This window comes from Thamnophis elegans, chromosome 16 (assembly GCF_009769535.1).
Source record: "Thamnophis elegans isolate rThaEle1 chromosome 16, rThaEle1.pri, whole genome shotgun sequence".
Classification (NCBI taxonomy): Eukaryota; Metazoa; Chordata; class Lepidosauria; order Squamata; family Colubridae; genus Thamnophis; species Thamnophis elegans.
In genome coordinates this window covers 4,752,252-4,774,880 of record NC_045556.1, presented here as the reverse complement: position 1 = coordinate 4,774,880, position 22,629 = coordinate 4,752,252, and the positions used below count along the sequence as shown (strand labels likewise).

The window sequence follows — 22,629 nt, the reverse complement described above, 5'->3', positions numbered from 1 at the left end:
TTTTTTAATCTACCTTTTGGCAAATATTCCAAGGGACTCTTAAATCGGTCAAAGAGGTCGCTGTGGCTATGGAAAAGCAACTAAGGACATTCATCGCTTCCTAAACGGTTTGTGATCTTGCAGAAGGTGTCATGAACCAGGGTTGGGAAACGCCGTTTTTTAATGAATTGACGAGTTTGAAACCGCCTCCATGCAAAGATAATGTTATGGCGATTCTCTAAAGGAGATGTTTCTGGCAAACTTCCTACCTGATCTTCTAAATTCAGGATGCCCGCGGTGGGGATGGGGAGTCTTCACATAAAGAAGGTGTTTGACCAAGTAATTCTTTTACACCTTCGTGCAGATCTCTCTTTACTACAGGTCCTTAATCACCATGTTTTTGTTATGGGCCGCCAATGGCCAGCAGAGCTAGCAGCAGATTCGGACAGTGAGGAGGTTGGAGAGGAACCTGGGCCAGTCCTGGAGTCTGGGGAAGGCTCTGATGAGGGCTCTGTGTCGGAGGCAGAGAGAGGGACAGAACCGTATGCCAGTTATCAGCTGCCTTCAGAGACAGACATCAGTGAGGCAGAGGAACAGCTGGAGCCTGTTCCCAGTGTGTGCATGCGCAGAGCAGCCAGACGAAGGGAAGAGCTAAAGAAGAGGGGTCGACTTGGGAGTAAGGCCACAGGTGGACGGTGAAGGGCCCCTCCCAGAGGAAATAAAAGAGGAGCGAAAGGGGAGTGGAATTTGCAGGAGACAATTAGTTCGCTTCATTGGTTCCTGACCCTCCGAGACTCCTGGCCAAGTTCTGCAATAGCAATAGCAATAGCAGTAGACTTATATACCGCTTCATAGGGCTTTCAGCCCTCTCTAAGCGGTTTACAGAGAGTCAGCATATTGCCCCCAACAATCTGGGTCCTCATTTTACCCACCTCGGAAGGATGGAAGGCTGAGTCAACCCTGAGCCGGTGAGATTTGAACCGCTGAACTGCAGTCAGCTGAAGTAGCCTGCAGTGCTGCATTTAACCACTGCGCCACCTCGGCAGATATCAGCCTGGCAGCTCTCCAAGCCAGATAAGGTCTGTGACTGTAAATCCACCCTTGAAAGACTTTACTGGATGTGAAGGAGCAGAATTGAGTGTCAATTAATAAAAGGGGTTTTTGTCGGGACAAGGAGTTTGGTTCCTGCTCTTGGGAAGCCTCCGTCAGAACAGATACAAACTATCGGGAACTTTTAAGAAGTGTGGACTCCAACTCCCAGAATTGCACTCTTCTTAAAGTTTTTAAAAACACTGCCTTAAAATATTAAACAGACTTTGCAATTCTGCAGAAATTGCAGACCAGAGGGGGGAAAAGGGGGGGGGAGCACATACGGGAATATAGAAAGAGCGATGCAAGCTTCAAACTTAACTTTTCAGATGAAAAATTCTCTTTTCAAAGTTGAGGATGGGGGGGGGGAAGGAATTTAGGCTCCAGCTGAAAGACTGTTCAATTTGGGCTTTTTAATGTGGTCTTAATAAAAAAAAAAATCGTAACTGGCATCAGAAATACACAGAGAGGAAGATGAACAGGAAGAAAAAGGAGGTGGGAAGCTAAATTCTTTACAGCCAATTGGAAGCCTCCTTACAAACGGCCCCAAGCGGCGCCAAACCAACTTCCACGCCTTCCTCTGATTGGACGGCAGTAGATGTCCACGCGGGCGAAGGTTGCAGGTCGGGTGTTCCCAACCCGTGAATGCGATTGAATTGATTTCGGATTATTTTGCTCCTGGCGCTGCCCCGCCAGATGCCGCAGCGCTCCACCTGGCAAGGAAATATTGCAATATCTGCTCTCGTTTCGGTTGCGCGCACGGGTGAAAAAACATTACAGCTGCTCCCTGCGGACTTTGACAACGGAACAACTTTGCACACCTGGCTTACGGTGGAGACGTTTAAACACCTAGATTGCCCAGGTAAGGCATCGGGTTTGAGCTTCAGACAGAAATTCTGCCCTTCCAGAGGCAGACGGTTTGTTTTGTCTTCAGACAGACAGGCAGACAGATGAGAGAGGAGAGGATAGATTATAGATAGACGTGGTGAGAAAGAGAGGAGGGGATAGATCGATAGATGATAGATAGATAGATAGATAGATAGATAGATAGATAGATAGATAGATAGATAGATAGATAGATAGATAGATAGATAGATAGAAGAGGATAGATTATAGATAGATGTGTGAGAGAGAAGGGGATAGATAGATAGATAGATAGATAGATAGATAGATAGATAGATAGATAGATAGATGATAGATGGATGGATGGATGGATAGATGGATAGATGGATGAGAGAGGGGGGATGGATAGATGGATGGATGACAGGGGGGATAGATTATAAATAGACAGACAGATAGACAGATATGAAAGAGAGGAGAGGATAGGTAGGTAGGTAGGTAGGTAGGTAGGTAGGTAGGTAGGTAGGTAGATAGATAGATAGATAGATAGATAGATAGATAGATAGATGATAGATAGATAGATGATAGATAGATAGATAGATAGATAGATAGATAGATAGATAGATAGATGATAGATAGATAGATAGATAGATAGATAGATAGATGATGGATGGATGGATGGATAGATGGATGAGAGAGGGGGGATGGATAGATGGATGGATGACAGGGGGGATAGATTATAAATAGATAGACAGATAGACAGATATGAAAGAGAGGAGGGGGTAGGTAGGTAGGTAGGTAGGTAGGTAGGTAGATAGATAGATAGATAGATAGATAGATAGATAGATAGATAGATAGATAGATAGATAGATAGATAGATAGAAGGGGATAGATTATAGATAGATAGATGTGAGAGAGAGAGAAGGGGATAGATAGATAGATAGATAATATGACTTTCCTCTCTTAATGGAGAACTACTCAAGGAGCATATTTGCATAGCTTCTGTATTTGGAAAAACAAATAGCAAATAACGCTGATTCCAATCAGCATATTTCTCAACCTGGGTGTCTTTCTGACGGGTGGACTTCAACTCCCAGAATTCTCCAGCTGCCAACTTTGGACTTTGGCTTTGCAATTGTGCAGTGGCAAGTACTGATAAGTACCGTTAAACCAGCTATTCTCTTTCTCCTCTTTAGATGCACCATGTCTTCGGGAGACCAGCCGCCGCCGCCGCAGGTTCACCCCCTGATTAAGCCAACCTTCACTGAAAAGCAAGCCGCCGAACTGGTCCGAAGGATATTTGGACTGGAAGCCTCCCAGCTCAGGCCGCTGCCCAGCTACGATGATCAGAACTTCCACGTGAGCACCGCTTCCTTCCCAGAGAAAGGAGAAAGCCCTGGGGACTTTGTCCTCAAAATTATAAACGCTGAAGATAGCCAGAATTCAGATCTGGTCGAGGTTCAGACCCGGATCATGATGTTTCTGAACGGCGAGGGTTTTCCTGTGGCCATGCCGCGTCTCACCCTGGATGGCAAGGTGTTCTTTCTGGAAACAGTAGGTGAGGAAGCTGAACGTATTGTTGGCATTCAAATCCTGCCTTTTGTCTGTTTCAGGGGTTGGCAATCTTAAACACTCAAAGAGCCGCAAAGGTCCTAATTGGAAGCCTGAATAGGATTGTGTAATGCAGCCGCGCGAGCGATACTGGGTGTACCTGTCCTCCGCGAGCTGCGCTGGCTACCAATTGGTCTCCGGACGCAATTCAAGGTGTTGGTTATTACCTTTAAAGCCCTATATGGCTTAGGGCCAGCATACCTGCGAGACTGCCTACTGCCACAGGGCAGCCCTTGAAGAGTATTCGGCGACTTCAGCTTGTCCAGAATGCAGCCACGCGAGCAATTGTGGGTGCACCTCGGTTCACCCACGTAACACCTATCCTCCGCGAGCTGCACTGGCTGCCTATTGGTCTCCGGATACGCTTCAAGGCGCTAGTCGTCACTTATAAAGCCCTTCATGGTATTGGACCTGGGTACTTGAGAGACCGCCTACTGCCAATTACCTCCAATAGACCAATTAGATCCCACAGACTAGGCCTCCTCCGAATTCCATCTGCCGGCCAGTGTCGACTGGCGACTACCCGGAGGAGAGCCTTCTCTGTGGCTGCTCCGACCCTCTGGAACAAACTCCCCGTGGAGATTCGTACCCCCACCACCATCCAGGCCTTCCGCATAGCCCTTAAAACCTGGCTGTTCCGACAGGCTAAAGATTCGCTGCCCCTATCTCGATTGGTATGATTGTTGTGCTTTTTAACTATGTATTGTTTTGTGTTCTTGTTAAACTGTTTGTATCCTCCCTTCCCTTTCTGAGTTGTGAGCCGCCCTGAGTCCCCTCAGGAAAAAGGGCGGCATACAAATGAAATAAAACTCTAAACTCTCCCAACGGCCGGTAAGATCCCACAGATTGGGCCTCCTTCGGATGCCGTCATCCAGACAGTGTCGGCTGGCGGGCACCCGGAGGAGAGTCTTCTCTGTGGCTGCTCCGACCCTTTGGAATCAGCTACCCCCAGAGGTCTGGACCATACCCACTCTCATGGCCTTCAGGAAAGCTGTAAAAACCTGGCTGTTCCGGCAGGCCTGGGGCTGTTGACCGCATTGTTAAGGTCCAGCCCCGATTAGAACGAATGTGTGTCTTGTGAATTTTTTAACTATCTTTTTTTATTTCCTTTTCTTTTTTTCTCTTTCTTCTTTTGTAAGCCGCCCGGAGTCCTTCGGGATTGGGCAGCATATAAATTTTAACAATAAATAAATAAATGTGTGCTTTTTTTAAAATGGTAAATATTTCCCAAGACGTTTGTTCCATACTGGACTTTTTCCAACCGAGAATGCATCTCAGTTGTGCAATAGCTATGAAGCGACTACTAATCTAAAATCTCTCTACCTCTTAAGATACTGGATCTTTCCCCCAGAGGTTTGTGGTGAGGTTGTTGAGCTACTTGCCTGGAAAAACTGTAGCCACCATCCCTGTGACTCCTCCAATTCTCTACGACATTGGACGGATGGCAGCCAGACTCGACAAGACGCTGGCGGAGGTGAGGTTGTTACGATGGGGCTTTATAAATAAAAAGAAATGGGAATTTATTTCTCTGTTAGGCCATTGGTAGAATTTGATCCCAGGTTTGCCTGTCCAAGGGACTTTGCAGCTTTATATAGAGAAGGTGTATGGGAAATTGAATCCATAAAGCTTCCTGTTGTAACCACACTTTTTATTGTGGGTGTCCAACGTTGCCACTTTAAGACCTGTGGACTTCAACTCCCAGAATTCCCCATCCAACGTGACTAGCTGGGGAATTCTGGGAGCTGAAGTCCACAGGTCTTAAAATGGCCAACAATGGACACTCTGTCTATCTATCTATCTATCTATCTATCTAATCTATCTATCTATCTATGGATCTATCTATCTATTTATCTATCTATCTATCTATCTATCTATCTATCTATCTATCTATCTATCTATCTATCTATGGATCTATCTATCTATTTATCTATCTATCTATCTATCTATCTATCTATCTATCTATCTATCTATCTATGGATCTATCTATCTATCTATGGATCTATCTATGGATCTATCTATTTATCTATCTATCTATCTATCTATCTATCTATCTATCTATGGATCTATCTATCTATCTATCTATCTATCTATCTATGGATCTATCTATCTATCTATCTATCTATCTATCTATCTATCTATCTATCTATCTATCTATTATTATTCAATAATTGCAACAGTCTAGCCAGACAAATAAACAATAGAGAGCCCACGATATTAGGGCTTCATTAAATATTGCCTTGATAAAATACCTATAACCTGGTATTTATCAGTGGGATTCAGGACTCAAGAATAGAATAAAGAGAATAACAGAGTTGGAAGGGACCTTGGAGGTCTTCTAGTCCAACCCCCTGCCTAGACAGGAAACCCGATACCATTTCAGACACATGGTTATCCAACATCTTCTTAAAAAACCTCTTTTAAAAAGGGGTATCCATACTAGTTGCTGCATTAGAACAATATAAACTCTGCAGTCCAATCCCTCTGGAGTGATGTTATCAGTCCAAAGGTATGTCCATTATCTTTGCAAAAAAAAATAAATGATTTATTTACTGTGTTTTCTTCTCACTTCAAAGAAATTCCAGCATCCGTTGATAAAAAGTTTACACAGGGGTCAATTTATCTGGAATCTGTCAAATGTTCCTCTTCTGAAAAATTACCTGTATGCTCTTGGCAAGAACGAATACCTGGACGCAGTGAAACAGGTGATTGAGCAATTCCAAGTTAACGTCCTTCCAAAACTGAGCTCTTTTCGATCCTGTAAGTATTTTTATTTGGTTATGATAAGATCTCTCTTTTGCTTTACCTTTAGTCATGGCAAGCTGGAGAAACAACCTTCTGCTGTTTTAATTGTTGCAAGGCTCCCCTCCTTCCTTCCTTCCTTCCTTCTTTCCTTCCTTCCTTCCTTCCTTCCTTCTTTCCTTTGTTCTTTCCTTCTTCTTTCCTTCTTTCTTTAATTTATTTAACCTGCTACCCATGTTAACCACAAGGTGACTCTGGGCAGCATACAATTTTAAAATAATACAACAATATTTATACAATAAGAGCAGTACACTATAACAATACAAATTATCAGATATAAATAAAACTAAAAGCGGAAAGAAGTAGGCTGAACAGCAGAGAAGGTGGTGGGATCTGTTATTAATCTATCAACTACCTCCACCGTGATGTTTCCCCATTGTAAGATGGGCAGCTATGCAAATTAGATGGGAGGACAGATAGATATAGAAACAGACAGACTTTATCTCTGGTTAAATAGAGATAAAGATGATAGATTAGATTAGATTAGATTAGATTAGATTAGAGTTTTTAAGAAGATGTTGGATAACCATGTGTCTGAAATGGTATAGGATTTCCTGTCTAGGCAGGGGGTTGGACTAGAAGACCTCCAAGGTCCCTTCCAACTCTGTTATTCTGTTGTTCAGAAGTTATTCTCTTTATTCTATTCTGAGTCCTGAATCCCACTGATAAATACCAGGTTATAGGTATTTTATCAAGGCAGTATTTAATGAAGCCCTAATATCGTGGGCTCTCTATTGTTTATTTGTCTGGCTAGACTGTTGTAATTATTGAATGATTGATTGATTGATTGACTGTTGTAATTATTGAATGATTGATTGATTGATTGATTGATAGATGGATGGATGGATGGATGGATGGATGGATAGATTAGATAGATAATGGATGGATGGATGGACGGACAAACAGACAGACTAGATATGAGAGAGATCCCTTCTCAGGCAAAGCTGTTCCATTGTCAAGTGTCTTCCTTTCCAGAAGATGCTTCCAAGGCTGAATTAAATTAAATTAAATCTCTTTGAGGCAGATGGGCGGTTAAGAAATACAAACTATAAATAAATAAATCTGCTTCTTCTGTCGTTTTTTTCAACAACTGTTTGTAACCTTAACCACCAGAATAGACGAGAAAAGGTTCCATTACTCCCTAAACCCTCCCTAAGGGGGAGGGAAGCGCAGCCCTCCCTAAAGTTCACAATCCACGTAGCCTCAAGTAACCTTCTCTGTCCTCCATTCAGGCATCAATCACGGGGACTTCAATGACCACAATCTTCTAGTTGACGTGGTTTCCGCATCCCCTCCAGAACCGCAGTACAGAATCTCCGGGATCTTGGATTTCAGCGATATGAGTTACGGCTACTACGTGTTTGAAGTCGCCATCGCCATCATGTACATGATGATTGAAAGCAAAGACCCTCTCTCGGTGGGGGGACACGTCCTGGCTGGGTTTGAAAGCGTGGTCCCTTTGACCCCGGAAGAGCGAGACGCCCTCTTTCTCCTGGTGTGCGGGAGGTATGCCCAGTCGCTGGTGGTTGCTGCCCACACCACCCTCCTGCACCCAGAGAACGAAGAATATTTAATGATCACGGCCAAAACGGGGTGGAAGCATTTGATGATGCTAGTCGAGATGGGCCGAGAGACGGTTGAACAAATCTGGTTTCAGACAGCGGAGTCCTATCGGAAATGACCCGCCACGATCTTTGAGAACACCGTTAACAGATATTATCAAGGTGGAAATTAGGAGAAGTTGGCAGAATTTGTTTTTTAAAAAAAAGCACACCTGGGAAAGTTTTATGTTGCTACTGAAGAATTGTTTTCAGGCCCTGTTATACGTGTAAAATACGGTTAGGTTTTATTTTGGCACTTATGCCAGAAGAGAGAAAGGAAATATCAAACTGTCTTGCTTTGGCGTTCAGATGTTCCGCTGGGAATTGGCAGCAACTATCAGTCTTCCTGCAGAATGGAAATTTGTTGACATCTTCATTAGCACATTCTGCCCTTTTTTTGAATAAAGCAATGCTTCTTCGTAGCTTTTGTCAAAGGGTTGGTATGAAGCACTTGTCAGCTTTTGCCCCTGTCTGCTACGGAGAGAATTCATAGAAAATGGTTGTAAATCTTCCTCTGAACATTCAGCAAAGTGGTTTTATTAAATTCTGTATCTCTCTGCAAAGCACAAAAAAAAAACCTTTTGGGCCTCCTAAGACTTGACATCCATGTTAAAAATGGGAAATCCAAGGCTAATAGGCTACGTTGTGAAAGTTTATTTCCTCCTTTGGAAAACTCCACAAGAGACTTCAATGCCCTGGATATTAGAAACCCCATTGAGGCTCAGTTCCTCTGCAATAAAAACCAAATTGCTGCTGGATTTCAATAAAATATATAGATAAGACCTCTTGCAAAGTGTAGCCATGTTTTATTTACATATTTGCTTTTAAAAGACAAAACACAACATCAGGGGTTTTTCCCCCCTCTGTACACATATTTTGGAGTCCTTGATTGTGAATATGTTTTATTTTCATTTTCATTTCATACGGTCACATATATACTGTGCATAACCGGGGCCATATAACATTGAGCAATAAACACAGCCATCCTTGTCAACAATACTCCCCAAAATACAAACCCAATATACCACTTCAACCCTCCATACACCCTTTCTTTCACCCCCCTCCAACTTTCCTTTCTCCCCTCCAACATTCCCCTCTACCCTACTTCCCCTCCCCCTCTATCACTCCTCTCTCCCAATACACTCCCTCCCTTCCATCTCACCCTCCCTCCGATCCTCTCTCTCACCCTCTCTACCCCTCTTTCTTCTTTCCTTCTGCTCCTCCCTTCGGTGTATTTCTACTATCTATCAATATATTCAGCTTCCTATTTTTACACTAGAATTAAAAACGCAACAGTATACAAGTGCAATCATATTACTTTAAAATCCAGTAGTCCTTGATTGTGAAAGAGCATGATTATTCTTAGTCTGACAAAATGCATCCTTATTTGAGCTCCTTTACTCTCCATGCAAGTTTTCTCGGCCGTACAGAGCATGGCTTGCCACCTCTTCTCTCAAAATGCTAGTTCCCAATCTAACCTATGCTCTGGATTACCTAGTGGTCTCCCATCCAAAGTCATACCCCAACCTTTCAAGATTTATTCTACTTAAGTTTATGTAAGTTATATTTCTATGCCTGCCAGCCAAGAGCTGCCCTCTGCTGAAATAGGAGACACCTTTGATTCATATACACCCAGCATAAATGTCCAGACTGTTTGAATTCCCTCCCTTCCCACAACAAACATGGCGCTCGAGGCCACGCTCCGGAAGTTCCGGAAAAAGGACCCGTCTAGGAGTCGAAATCTGTATCTCTACTCCGCCTCTCGCCCAGCCGGCTCCCTGAGCGGGTCGGGAGTGCGCAGGCGCGAGGCGACCATTTTGGAAGGCGGCGGAGGTGAGGGTGAGGGGGGGTCTCTCTCTCTTCGAGGGGAGCCGGACGCCGCCGGGTCTCGGAGCCCCTCCTGGGGCAGGGTGGTGGGACGGGGGCGGCTCCGGCTGCCGAAGAGGGTGGGGGCGTTCCTCTGCCGGGTCTGTCTCCCCGGGACTATCGCCTTTCTCCCGGCTGGGAGGATGACTGTGCAGCTCCGATAGGGGAAAAATGGCTCTCAGCGGGTTGATTGATTGATTGGTTGGTTTGATTGGCAGGCAGGTGTATTGACAGGCAGACAAGGGAGGGGGTGGTGGGCGTAAGTAGGTAAGACGTTCCTAAGAAGGCACCATAATGGGTCGGTGGGCAAGTGGGGAAGTAGGTGATGGGGCAGGTGGGTGATGGACGGAGAGAGCAATGGAGCCATTCAACGCAAAATATACAGAATGACAGGGGCTGGGTGGGTGAGTAGGTGGGTGGCTGGTGTAGGGTCCCCTGCTTGAGCAGGGCGGTGGACTAGAATCAGTGTTTCTCAACCTTGGCAACTTGAAGATGTCCGGACTTCAACTCCCAGAATTCCCCAGCCAGCATTCGCTGGCTGGGGAATTCTGGGAGTTGAAGTCCGGACATCTTCAAGTTGCCAAGGTTGAGAAACACTAGACTAGATAACAGTGGTCTCCAACCTTGGCGACTTTAAGACTTGTGGACTTCAACTCCCAGAGTTCCTCAGCCAGCTTTGCTTTGCTGGCTGAGGAACTCTGGGAGTTGAAGTCCACAAGTCTTAAAGCCGCCAAGGTTGGAGACCACTGGACTAGAAGACCTCCAAGGTCCCTTCCAGCTCTGTTCTGATTGATTAATCACTGGAGGTTTTTTTTCCAGAAGAGACGGTCAGCTACTTGTCTCAAATTGAATAGGGTCCCCTTCTTGAGCCAGGGGTTGGACTAGAAGACCTCCAAGGTCCCTTCCAGCTCTGATTGATTGATCACTGGAGTTTTTTTTTTTTCCAGAAGAGACGGTCAGCTACTTGTCTCAAATTGAATAGGGTCCCCTCCTTGAGCAAGGGGTTGGACTAGAAGACCTCCAAGGTCCCTTCCAGCTCTGATTGATTGATCACTGGAGGTTTTTTTCAGAAGAGACAGTCAGCCACTTGTCTCAAATTGCATAGGGTCCCCTTCTTGAGCAAGGGGTTGGACTAGAAGACCTCCAAGGTCCCTTCCAGCTCTGTTCTGATTGATTAATCACTGGAGGTTTTTTTTCCAGAAGAGACGGTCAGCTACTTGTCTCAAATTGAATAGGGTCCCCTCCTTGAGCAAGGGGTTGGACTAGAAGACCTCCAAGGTCCCTTCCAGCTCTGATTGATTGATCACTGGAGGTTTTTTTCAGAAGAGACAGTCAGCCACTTGTCTCAAATTGAATAGGGTCCCCTCCTTGAGCAAGGGGTTGGACTAGAAGACCTCCAAGGTCCCTTCCAGCTCTGATTGATTGATCACTGGAGGTTTTTTTCAGAAGAGACAGTCAGCCACTTGTCTCAAATTGCATAGGATCCCCTTCTTGAGCCAGGGGTTGGACTAGAAGACCTCCAAGGTCCCTTCCAGCTCTGATTGATTGATCACTGGAGTTTTTTTTTCCAGAAGAGACAGTCAGCTACTTGTCTCAAATTGCATAGGGTCCCCTTCTTGAGCAAGGGGTTGGACTAGAAGACCTCCAAGGTCCCTTCCAGCTCTATTCTGATTGATTGATAACTGGAGTTTTTTTTTTCAGAAGAGATAGTCAGCTACTTGTCTCAAATTGCATAGGGTCCCCTTCTTCAGCAAGGGGTTGGACTAGAAGACCTCCAAGGTCCCTCCCAGCTCTGTTCCAATTGATTGATCACTGGAGTTTTTTTTTTTCAGAAGAGACGGTCAGCCACTTGTCTCAAATTGCATAGGGTCCCCTCCTTGAGCAAGGGGTTGGGCTAGAAGACCTCCAAGGTCCTTTCCATTTCTGTTCCGATTGGATGCTCACCTTTTCAAAAGTAGTTTGCTCTTGCCGCAGCCACCTCCTTCCTAGGACTGAGAGAGAAGGGGCAGACCGAGGTTATCCAGCTGACTTCATACCTAAGGCAGGACTTGAACTCATGGTCTCCTGGTGTCTAGCTTGGTGCTACTAACGAGCAGGCTCTTTGTTCCAAGAATATTCTGTTTTCTGAATGCAAAACCTTGATTGCTTTCTGTCCTTATTTGTGGTGTATCCTGGAGAATCTAGTTGAATACATGGGAAATTGGATGGTGTCATCCAGCTGGTTTTGTGTCTAAGGCAGGACTTGAACTCATGGTCTCCTGGTTTCTAGCCTGGTGCTACTAACGAGCAGACTCTTTGTACCAAGAGTATTCTGTTTTCTGAATGCAAAACCTTGATTGCTTTCTGTCCTTATTTGTGGTGTATCCTGGAGAATCTAGTTGAATGCATGGGAAATTGGATGGTGTCACCCAGCTGGTTTTGTGTCTAAGACAGGACTTGAACTCATGGTCTCCTGGTTTCTAGCCTGGTGCTACTAACAAGCAGGCTCTTTGTACCAAGAATATTCTGTTTTCTGAATGCAAAACCTTGATTGCTTTCTGTCCTTATTTGTGGTATATCCTGGAGAATCTAGTTGAATGCATGGGAAATTGGATGATGTCACCCAGCTGGTTTTGGGTCTAAGGCAGGACTTGAACTCATGGTCACCCGGTTTCTAGCTCAATGCTCCAGTCACTTTTTTTCAACAAAGGCCCGATCTCGCCTTGTATTCCTAGCCATTTGCTGATAATTGCAACACTCTCCAAAGCATTGAGAAATTGCTTCTAGTTTTACTTTCACTTTTCACAACTTCAGCGAGTTAGAGAGGATTTTAAGCAAAAGGAAGTTATCTTTTATAGAACTAGTTCAGTAGCATTTGTGGACAAAGGATGAATCTTTGCTCTCCTAATATAATTCTTTTAACATCTATTCTTCCAGAGCCAGCTTTTCTTATTATCTCAGCATAGTTATATTGGAAATTTGGAATGTTTTGATTTTGACGTGTCAAATTTCTAATCCGTGCATAATTCAATTTTTTTCCTCTCTCTTTCTCTCTTTTACAGCGTAGTCTAACCCAGAAGCACCATGGTGAGTTTCTATGTCCCAGTTTCAAAACTTAGGTTGTGTAGATCATAAATGTTAGGCTGTATGTCTCAGAGCAGCTATGCAGTCTTGTCCATTCGCTCTCAGAAATCCAGTTTATAATGAAATTATTAAACATGAATCCCCCCCCCCTATACCAATTCCACCTGCCTACAGTAGTGTTCCCCAATCTTGACACTTTGAAGATGTATGGACTTCAACTACCAGAATTCCCCTGCCATGAGAATAGGATTCCATTCATCATATTACCAAGAATAATTGTCCTCCCCTTTTTCAGAAAAAAAGTAAACTCTTCTGTACTTCTCAGTCACTTCTTTGTGGGTCCCAGGGAATATTTATTCATCCATTAAATTTATATGCTGCCCATCTTCCCAATAAGGCGACTCTGAGCATCCTATTCAAATTTGGGCTAATTTCATAGGAAATCCAGTGGTGCAGAGCCATACCATACCTAACGTATGTTAACAGAACTTAGCATATGAAGAACGGTTGCAGGAACTGGGTATGTCTAGTTTAATGCAAAGAAGGACTAGGGGAGACATGATAGCAGTCTTCCAATATCTCAGGGGTTGCCCCAAAGAAGAGGGAGTCAAACTATTCTCCAAAGCACCTGAGTGTAGAACAAGAAGCAATGGGTGGAAACTAATCAAGGAGAGAAGCAACTTAGAACTGAGGAGGAATTTCTTGACAGTCAGAACAATTAATCAGTGGAACAACTTGCCTCCAGAAGTTGTGAATGCTCCAACACTGGAAGTTTTTAAGAAGATGTTGGATAGCCATTTGTCTAAAACAGCCTAGGGTTTCCTGTCTAAACGGGGTTGGACTAGAAGACCTCCAAGGTCCCTTCCAACTCTGTTATTCTATTCTAAGGTGCTCCTTACTGTCCCAGCGATTGGGAGTGTTAAGATCACCCTTTTTGTCATTGAGTGCTTTATTCATTAACAAAAGAAACTTTTCCCTTGCAGTCTCGAAGATATGATTCTCGAACGACCATCTTTTCCCCTGAAGGTAATTTCGTGGCAAAAAGAGAAAAGCAGCCAGAACCAGATACCTATGGCATCAGAGATGCTCTAAATTGAATTCCAGCTCTCTGATCCCATATCTAGGATTATAAGTAATAGCAAACATTTGGTTCTTTGTTACCAAAGTAACGAATATTGCATTATTATTGCATTATTATTTTGCATTTAACATTGCTGTTAAAAAGGAGAGTTGTGAACATATAATTTCATTCCCCTTTTTTTTTTCAGCTGAGAGAGCTAGGTATTGAAGAGAAGAATTAGGGGGTTGGGGCAATTCCAGAATTATGGGTTGCTACATCACTGGAGCTTTTCAAAAGTACTCTAGAGCAGTGTTTCTCAACCTTGGCAACTTGAAGATGTCTGGACTTCAAGTCCCAGAATTCCCCAGCCAGCGAATTCTGGGACTTGAAGTCCAGACATCTTCAAGTTGCCAAGGTTGAGAAACACTGCTCTAGACAACTATTTGAGCAGAATGGTACGTCCTGTCACGAGCAGAGGGTTGGACTAGAAGACCTCCAAGCTCCTTTCCAGCCCTATGACTCTATGTTATTGGAGGGTAAGCTTTGTTCTTCTAGTCCAGTGAGGGCAAATTTATGGCACGCGTGCCAGAAGTGGCACACAGAGCCATCTCTCTGGGCCTGCCAGCCGTCGCCCGTTGCTCTTCCGGGTTCTGGCGCATCGGCCAGCTGGTCTTCACTCACGCATGTGTGCCAGAAACTGGAAGACCAGTGACCGCTGCATATGCGCATGCTGAAAACTGGAACGTCAGCTGCTCTTCCAGTTTCCGGGGCTCCCCTGTGCGTGTGGCGTGCTCCTGTTTCAGCATTCGGTGCCGAAAAGAGTTCTAGCCAACACTGTTCTAGCCTTACAAGGCTCGACTACTGCAACGCACTCTACATGCGGCTGCCCCTGAAGAGTGTTCGGAGACTGCAGTTGGTCCAGAATGCAGCTGCGTGAGCGATATCAGATGTACCTCGGTACACCCATGTTACACCTATCCTCCGCGAGCTGCACTGGCTCCCCATTGGTCTCCGGACGCGCTACAAAGTGCTGGTGATTACCTTTAAAGCCATACATGGCACTGGACCTGGATATCTGAGAGACCGTCTCCTGCTACACACCTCCCAACGTCCAATAAGAACTCACAGGCTAGGCCTCCTCCGGGTGCCGTCGGCCGGACAATGCCGGCTGGCGACCACTCGGGGGAGAGCCTTTTCTGTAGCTGCTCCGGCTCTGTGGAACAAGTTACCAGCAGAGATCCGGACCCTCCCCACCCCTGCGGCCTTCCAAAAAGCCACCAAAACCTGGCTGTTCCGGCAGGCCTGGGGTTGCTGATTCAAATCAGGTTCAACCCCCAATCAAACCGGATGTATGTTGTGTTTTTAAACTGTCTGTATTGTTTGTATTCTCCCCCTGTGTGTTATTTTATTTCATTCATATTTATAAGCCGCCCTGAGTCCCTCGGGATTGGGCGGCATATAAACCCATTAAATTGCGAATTACCGTTGTACAAACAGTTGGCTTCAGGGTCCTGATGCTTCAGTGAGAGTTGGTAGCCTCAGATTTGACCCCCTTAACACCTCTCTCCGTGGTCTTCTCTCAGGTCGTCTGTACCAAGTTGAATATGCAATGGAAGCCATAGGCCATGCTGGGACCTGCTTGGGAATTCTTGCCAACAACGGAGTGCTGTTAGCAGCAGAAAGACGGAACATCCACAAGCTTCTGGACGAAGTCTTTTTTTCAGAGAAAATATATAAACTCAACGAGTGAGTGAGATTCTGCAGGAATTTTTCTTTCTTTTTTTAAATCTTCACGCTTCACAGATGCTCTCCTTGAAGTCATCAGATTCTGGGGTTTCTGTTGAAACTTGAGATCATTGGAAATGTTCAGGGAATGGTTTCTTCAGGTAGAAGAGAATATTTGTAGCTCGGGTGTGAACTGTGAGGTCCTTCGTAGTCTGTGAGCTTGGTGGTTTTCTTGCAGACATTTCATGACCGAACTAGGTTACATCATCAATAGCAATAGCAATTAGACTTATATACCGCTTCATAGGGCTTTCAGCCCTCTCTAAGCGGTTTACAGAGTCAGCATATTGTCCCCAACAACAATCCGGGTCCTCATTTTACCCACCTCGGAAGGATGGAAGGCTGAGTCAACCTTGAGCCTGGTGGGATTTGAACAGCCGAACTGCAGTCAGCTGAAGTAGCCTGCAGTGCTGCATTTAACCACTGTGCCACCTTGGCTCTATCAGTGCTAGAAGGGAGTGGGGTTTGCGAGGGGAAGGAGGAGGAGGAGGAGGAAGAGTTGTTATCTGAGCTTGGTGGTTTTTTTGCAGACATTTCATGATCCAACTAGGTAACATCATCAGTGCTAAAAGAGAGGAGGAGGAGGACGACTGTGGGGTCCTTATTGCTCTGTAAACTTGATTGTCTCCTTGTAGATGTTTTATTACCAAACTAAGTACATCAGTGATGTTAGCACTGATGATGTTGCCTCATTTGGTAAGGAGACATCTGCAAGGAAACCACCAAGCTCACAGACCACCAGCGTCCCGACAGTACTTTTCAGGCTAAGACCCACATTGAGGCTGAAGATAGAATGCCTGGGGAGTGAGGTGGGGGGTCACAACAAAGTAGGGAGCCCTTGACGTAAAATAAAACCAGCTCCAGTTTTAACTATGTGTACATGTAATGGAATATTTACGGTTGCATAGAGTTCCACTTCTTTAGTGTTTCTAACTTTTGCCATTCAAAAATGTGTGGACTTCAACTCCCAGAATTCCCCAGCCAGCCTTCCCCCAAGGTCACGCCTGCCAGATGTGTTGCCTTGCTAATCCCATCTTTTCCATCAGCCTCACCACCTGCATGTCTCGTCTCTTGCTCTGAGGCCTTTGATAGTTGGCATGGCTGGCAAAAAAAACCAGATGATTGCAGAATAGACCGCAGAACTCCCGTTCTCACTCAGATCCCTTATATGTTTCAGAGATATGGCCTGCAGCGTGGCCGGCATAACTTCAGACGCCAACGTGCTCACTAACGAACTGCGGTTGATTGCACAAAGGTACGAGGGCGGCCTGATATTTCTCAGCTGATGACAAACCACAAACGTATTTGGAAACTAAAGTTCATCACGAGGGCAAAACTATCTTGAATTATTATTGTATTAAAGGCTAGAAGCCATGAGGAGGAAACTACTTGCTTTTAAGTATTTTTAATTAAGTGTGTTGCAACATGCAAGGTGGGGGAATATATTCAAAATTGTGCAGGTGTTTCTAAGGCTGCCCAGAGCCTTCCATGTTAAGCGTCCACCAAAACAGTATTCAGAAATTCAGAGTTACCTGAAAGGCTGTTTTTAAAGACTTTTAAAGCAATTCTTTACAAGCTAGCAGCTGCTTTTCATCCCATCACTCCACGCCCCCCACCCCCCAGATACTTTGCATTGATGGGCCGTATCCGGCCCATAGTTTGAGGATGCCTATCCTAAAGCTTGAATTTATTTACGCTAAAGCTTAGTGGTGGGGCTGTTTCTATCCCCATTAACGGAGACAAGGATTCTGTTTCACAGTCTTATATGCAATCTCTCTTAAAGTTTTCAAAGTTTAATAACATTTGTATGCCGCCCAATCCCGTAGGACTCCGGGCGGCTAACAATACAAATAAATCAAAAAGAAGGGAAGGAAAGAAAAGATAGATTTAAAAAACACGCCATGCGCTCCGTTCCAAGTGGGGCTGGACCATATTTTGGGGTCAACAGCCCCAGGCCTGCCGGAACAGCCAGGTTTTAGTGGCTTTATGGAAGGCCGAGAGAGTGGGAAGGGTCCGGATCTCTGCAGGGAGATCATTCCACAGGGCCGGAGCAGCTACAGAGAAAGACCTCCCCCGAGTAGTCGCCAACCGGCATTGCCCAGTCGACGGCACCCAAAGGAGGCCCAATCTGTGAGATCTTATAGGTCGTTGGGAGGTATGTGGCAGGAGGCAGTCCCGTAGGTATCCAGGTCCTAAGCCATGTAGGGTTTTAAAGGTAACAACCAGCACCTTGAAGAGACCGATGGGAAGCCAGTGCAGCTCGCGGAGGATAGGTGTAACATGGGTGTACCTAGGTACACCCGATATCGCTCGCGCGGCTGCATTCTGGACCAATTGTAGTCTCCGAACACTCTTCAGGGGCAGCCCCAAGTAAAGCGCATTACAGTAATCAAGCCTAGAGGTGACGAGAGCATGAGTGACCATTTGAAGTGCCTCCCGGTCCAGAGGGGTTTCTTTTTCAGTTGTAGCTTCTGCATCCTTGGCATGTTTCTGTTATTTTCGTGTTTCAGATACCTGTTGCAGTATCAGGAGCCAATTCCTTGCGAGCAGTTAGTAACAGCCCTCTGTGATATCAAACAAGCCTATACACAGTTTGGAGGTAACTTTTGTAATTTGTCAGATGGAAGTTAAGTGTGGCAGAAATGTTTGGCTCATGGAAGGAACACCTGTCATATTCCTGTGGTGTGTTGAAGGATGCTTTATTGGCTCTAGAAAGCTAACAAGGTATACAGACAGACTTCATCCGTCTGATGAAGTTAAATCCCTCCAGGGAACTGATTTAATTTCTTCTAGGTCTGCCACAAAAATCTGCTTGAAAGTTTTAAAAAAACACACAGCTTATTTTAAGTTTTGCTTTCTTTTTATAAAGTTGATTCACAGATTTGGGTACAGTTAGTCTCTAAATAAATAAACCACCCTCCTCCTCATCTGTGCAGGTAGTTCTCGATTTACAGCTATAATTCCGCCCAACATTTCTGCTGTTTGTGAGTTTTGCCCCGTTTTACAACCTTTCTTGCCACATTTGTTAAGTGAATCACTGCAGCTGTTTAAATTAGCTGTTAAATGGTTGTTAAATGAATCTGGCTTCCCCCTTAGTCACAAAAGGTGACCAGATGACCCCTGGACTCTGCAACAGCAATAAAATCACTTTTTTCAGTGCCGTGGTAACTTGGAGCCGTCACTAAACAGACTGTTGTAAGTCAAGGACTACCTGCAGTATAATTTTACACTTGGAAAGAGTGTGTTAGAATTTATCTCACGGAGCAGTTCTTGGCAGTGTTTTTCCCTTGGTAAATTGCATCGCTTCATTTAAATCACCCTTATGCTTAACAGGAAAACGTCCTTTTGGTGTTTCGCTGCTTTACATTGGCTGGGATAAACATTACGGTTTCCAATTGTATCAGAGCGATCCAAGTGGGAATTACGGCGGTTGGAAAGCCACCTGCATTGGAAACAACAGTGCTGTAAGTTTGTTTATTTACCTGTGCGTCTACCTAGCCAATTTTGAAACCGCCCGTCTCCCACAAAGGGATGTTACGGCCTTGGGTGCCCATGTTTTCTCCTGCATGTTTGAAGGCTTGAAGAATTCTTGAAAAAGGCATTCTGCAGGAATAAACTCTGATCTTAGCAGGTAGAAAAATAATCCTGTGGAAGGGGGAAACCCTTATCTCTGCAAAGGAACCTTGGAAAGTATTCAGAAACTTCAACTATGTAGTGAAAAACACAGCAGTTAAGACTATTAAGGGCAGGGGTTAGGGGTCCTATAGATCCATATTGTTTTAACAGGGTGGATTTAGGCAGGATTCAGGCATTTTTCAACTAGGAATGTCTTTCGAAGAGAAGTCCATTAACTATGGGTGTGAAGTAAAGCCACTATTCTTTCACTGAGTCCTCGGTAATTTCTAGTGGAATTTAATATTGCTGTGGCTTGCTCTATAGAATTCTTCGTTCTTTCTATATTCTTGGGTTGGTTTTATTTTTAACTGATCCTTTGGGGAATCCTGATTGATAATTAAGAGATTTATGGTCATTTTGATGAATGGAAATATTGCACGTGTAGTTTGGGCGTTGTATTTTTTAAAAACTTTTAAAAACTTTTGTAATGTGTTGTTTTTTTTAATGTTGTACGCCACCCTGAGTCCTTGGGAGAAGGGCGGCATATAAATCCAATAAACCAAACCAAACAGGCTATTTTAATGTAATTTTAGCTTTGTAAGTTGCCCAGAGTCCCTTGGCTAAAATGGGCAGTTTTAAAAATTGAATGAATAAATGCATGAATGAATGAATGAATCAGCAAGAATCAACTTTTCTGTTCTTTAACAGGCAGCTGTGTCAATGCTCAAACAAGATTACAAAGAGGGAGAAATGACTTTGCAATCCGCACTTGCTTTAGCTGTCAAAGTCCTGAATAAAACTATGGACGTTAGTAAATTGTCAGCGGAGAAAGGTAAGCCTTGGTTCTGATGTGAGATCTTGGATATGGGTTTTGATTTCCTTAGAGAGGTACTATTCCAGTTGTCAAGAGTGTTGCTAGCTCCTGGTTTATTGCACTTATTTAAAAAGCCTGTTGGATTTTAGGATGATGTAGTTAAAACAGTCCTGTCACCTCGAGTCTTTGGTAGTTAGGGGTTTTGAATTGTCTTGAGTTAGATTTCGAGATGCTGATTGTGTGTTTCTATCTTCCTTAAATCAGCCTGTTGACTTTAGTAGGCAATTGAATTGTTTTATAAGAATAAAAATAATAGCTTTCAATGATATATTTACTCTATAAAGCTCTTGAAATCTTCAAATGGGACATGGTAGAAAAGTTTGCAATAAATCTTTTGGGCTATAACACCTCTCATAATGCCCAAAATAGTTTTCTGCAATATTCTGGGTGCTGTGAAAAATTGCTTTAAATTGTCAATTAGAAAACTAGAACAAAAATACAAGTTTGATAAGTTCTCTGAAGCCCACTTGGTTGTTATATTTTTTGATTCACAGACAATTCAGACATTAAAAGTTCCTTCCTCCCTCCCTCTTCCTTTCTTCCTACCTTCCTACCCTCTCTGTCTCCCCTCCCTCCCTCCTTCCCATTTTCTTTTCCATGTCTTATCTTTCAGTTGAAATTGCAACCCTGACGCGAGAGAATGGAAAGACGATAATAAGAGTTTTGAAACAAAAAGAAGTGGAAGTATTGATAAAGAAACACGAAGAAGAAGAAGCCAAAGCAGAGCGTGAAAAGAAAGAAAAGGAGCAGAAAGAAAAAGATAAATAAATCAAGTACCTCGAAGAAGGAGCTGTTTCCGTAAACTGGCCCAATTTTGGAAGGGCCGTTTATTGAATCCGTTCCTTTATATCACTGAAAGACATCACCTCTTTCGTCAATGAACAGAAATCTCTTTGTCATTGTATCTTTCTTTTATATTCCATAATAAAGTGGACAGTATTGTCACAGTACTATGTCCAAGTATAGTTACTTCTTCCTCGTCCACATTTCCTTTGGGACTATCTTGCTGAAACCATAGGATCAGAAATGTTTCTAGCAGATCTTGCTGATAGAAACATTTTCATGTTTTATCTCGTTATTGTACTAAACTTGGGGGGTGCTGAGCGAAAATGAGGATTTTACACTTAGAAATGGGCACAGCGGCTTACGCGGTTTTCAGTCATTGCCGGAATATTTTTAATTACAGGGTTCTGCTTACTTACATGCAAAAAAAAAAGAGGGGGGGGAAACCCTTTGTGAAATAATACAATTTAGCACTTTGCCAACAGTTTTTGGAGGCAGCTGCTGCACAATTGCAGCCCGTGTCTGGATTGATAACAAGACGGTGTCCTGGGAAATCAGTGCTTAACTGTTTAAATCAATTTTTCAAATGCTTTTGGCAGCGCGTAGCTCAACATTATGTTGGTTAAAACGTTGGATTTTACCAGGCTGAAAAGTGGGGGAAAGCCCGTAATTGGAACCATAACTTCATTGCTAAGCAAAGTGGCCGTTAAAGTGAGTCCTGTCCAGTTCGACAACCTTTTTTTTTTTTTGCTATGGTCCCTAAGTACAGTTGTTAAGCACATGGTCATTAAGTGAGTCCATTGACTCTGCTTATCCATGGTTAACTGGGGAGATTGCAAATGGCAATCACACCACTCGGGAATGTCACACAACCATGATGTGATGGTAGGGATGCTGTTAACCGTCATAAGTCCAAGGACAGGACCACAGATGCAAATCGCTTTTTTTCGGTGCCATTGGTTACTAAACGAGTTAATGTTTCTTTGAAGTTTTAGAATTCTGTAGCGTTTAACAAGGAGATTAAGAAAATAATCATTGTTACAGGAGAATCCAGCCGGCTCGGTGCCATTTTAAAAGCCTCTAAGTAAATAGATTTTCAGAGGAAGATCTTGTAAAAAAAAAAAAGAGAGAAGCTAGGATCTTGGTAAACAATTAATGTCCTCGTAAACGGATTCAGCTCGTATTAAAATCAAATAAATCAAAGCTGTGAACTGAGTGGGAGAGATCTTAGTTTGTACTGCACGGGGCAGTTTGAAGTTCCCAGCACGGACACCGTTCTGCTTTGGGCTGGCCCCCCTCTCTCTGCAGACGCAGAAGCTGCAAAAATCGAAGGGCATTTGCCAGCAAAACTATATCTTCTTGCCTGAAGGATAAGAAACTTGTTAAGACATCAGATAGATAGATGATCATCTAAACAGATACGTGACCAGGAATTCGGGGGCAGCTAATTTTAAGCTGCCACCATCAGCAAGCTCCTCCCAGGAAGTGTAAACGAGTTAATATTTCTTGCCTTCTGCAAAATGCATTGCGCTGTGCCTGGCCCCTTCGAATAAATACAGAAATTGAACGGTCAACCCCCTTAAAAACAACCTTCAGAGCAATCCGGGAGAGGGTTTTATTTATTTAAGATAATAGTTTTATTTATTTCGTGGATAACGGCTCCA

At 44.0% G+C, this 22,629-nt stretch overlaps 2 protein-coding genes across 5 annotated transcripts in view; both read left to right on the top strand.

The window, feature by feature from the left end:
* HYKK (hydroxylysine kinase) overlaps window positions 1–8,701 on the top strand; it is a 94,671-nt gene extending 85,970 nt beyond the window's left edge. For 2 of the 3 annotated variants that reach the window (XM_032233405.1, XM_032233407.1), the window contains 4 exons: window positions 3,105–3,466; window positions 4,851–4,993; window positions 6,093–6,276; window positions 7,551–8,701. In XM_032233405.1, coding sequence (XP_032089296.1) covers window positions 3,105–3,466; window positions 4,851–4,993; window positions 6,093–6,276; window positions 7,551–7,999 — 1,138 coding nt within the window. In that variant the 3' untranslated portion in view covers window positions 8,000–8,701. Of the gene's footprint in view, window positions 1–1,702; window positions 1,931–3,104; window positions 3,467–4,850; window positions 4,994–6,092; window positions 6,277–7,550 lie in introns of those variants that run through there. The other variant, XM_032233406.1, reaches the window with a different exon arrangement.
* Window positions 8,702–9,703: 1,002 nt separating this feature from the next.
* Window positions 9,704–21,135, top strand: LOC116519606 (proteasome subunit alpha type-4). Of its 2 annotated transcripts, none has more exons than XM_032233567.1 (9): window positions 9,704–9,752; window positions 12,827–12,851; window positions 13,832–13,874; window positions 15,492–15,654; window positions 16,871–16,948; window positions 18,204–18,292; window positions 19,027–19,157; window positions 20,017–20,140; window positions 20,796–21,135. In XM_032233567.1, exons 2-9 carry the CDS (start codon window positions 12,849–12,851, stop codon window positions 20,948–20,950), a joined length of 786 nt encoding a protein of 261 aa, XP_032089458.1. In that variant the 5' UTR covers window positions 9,704–9,752; window positions 12,827–12,848; the 3' UTR covers window positions 20,951–21,135. The 2 variants fall into 2 exon arrangements, with proteins under 2 accessions (XP_032089458.1, XP_032089459.1); XM_032233568.1 differs by having other exon boundaries at window positions 9,736–9,758.
* Window positions 21,136–22,629: the final 1,494 nt, after the last annotated feature.

Excerpts from the sequence above, each read along its gene's own strand:
- LOC116519606 (XM_032233567.1), top strand. Across the intron at positions 18,293-19,026 it reads AGCCTATACACAGTTTGGAG|GAAAACGTCCTTTTGGTGTT; the intron begins GTAACTTTTGTA and ends TATGCTTAACAG. Across the intron at positions 20,141-20,795 it reads TAAATTGTCAGCGGAGAAAG|TTGAAATTGCAACCCTGACG; the intron begins GTAAGCCTTGGT and ends CTTATCTTTCAG.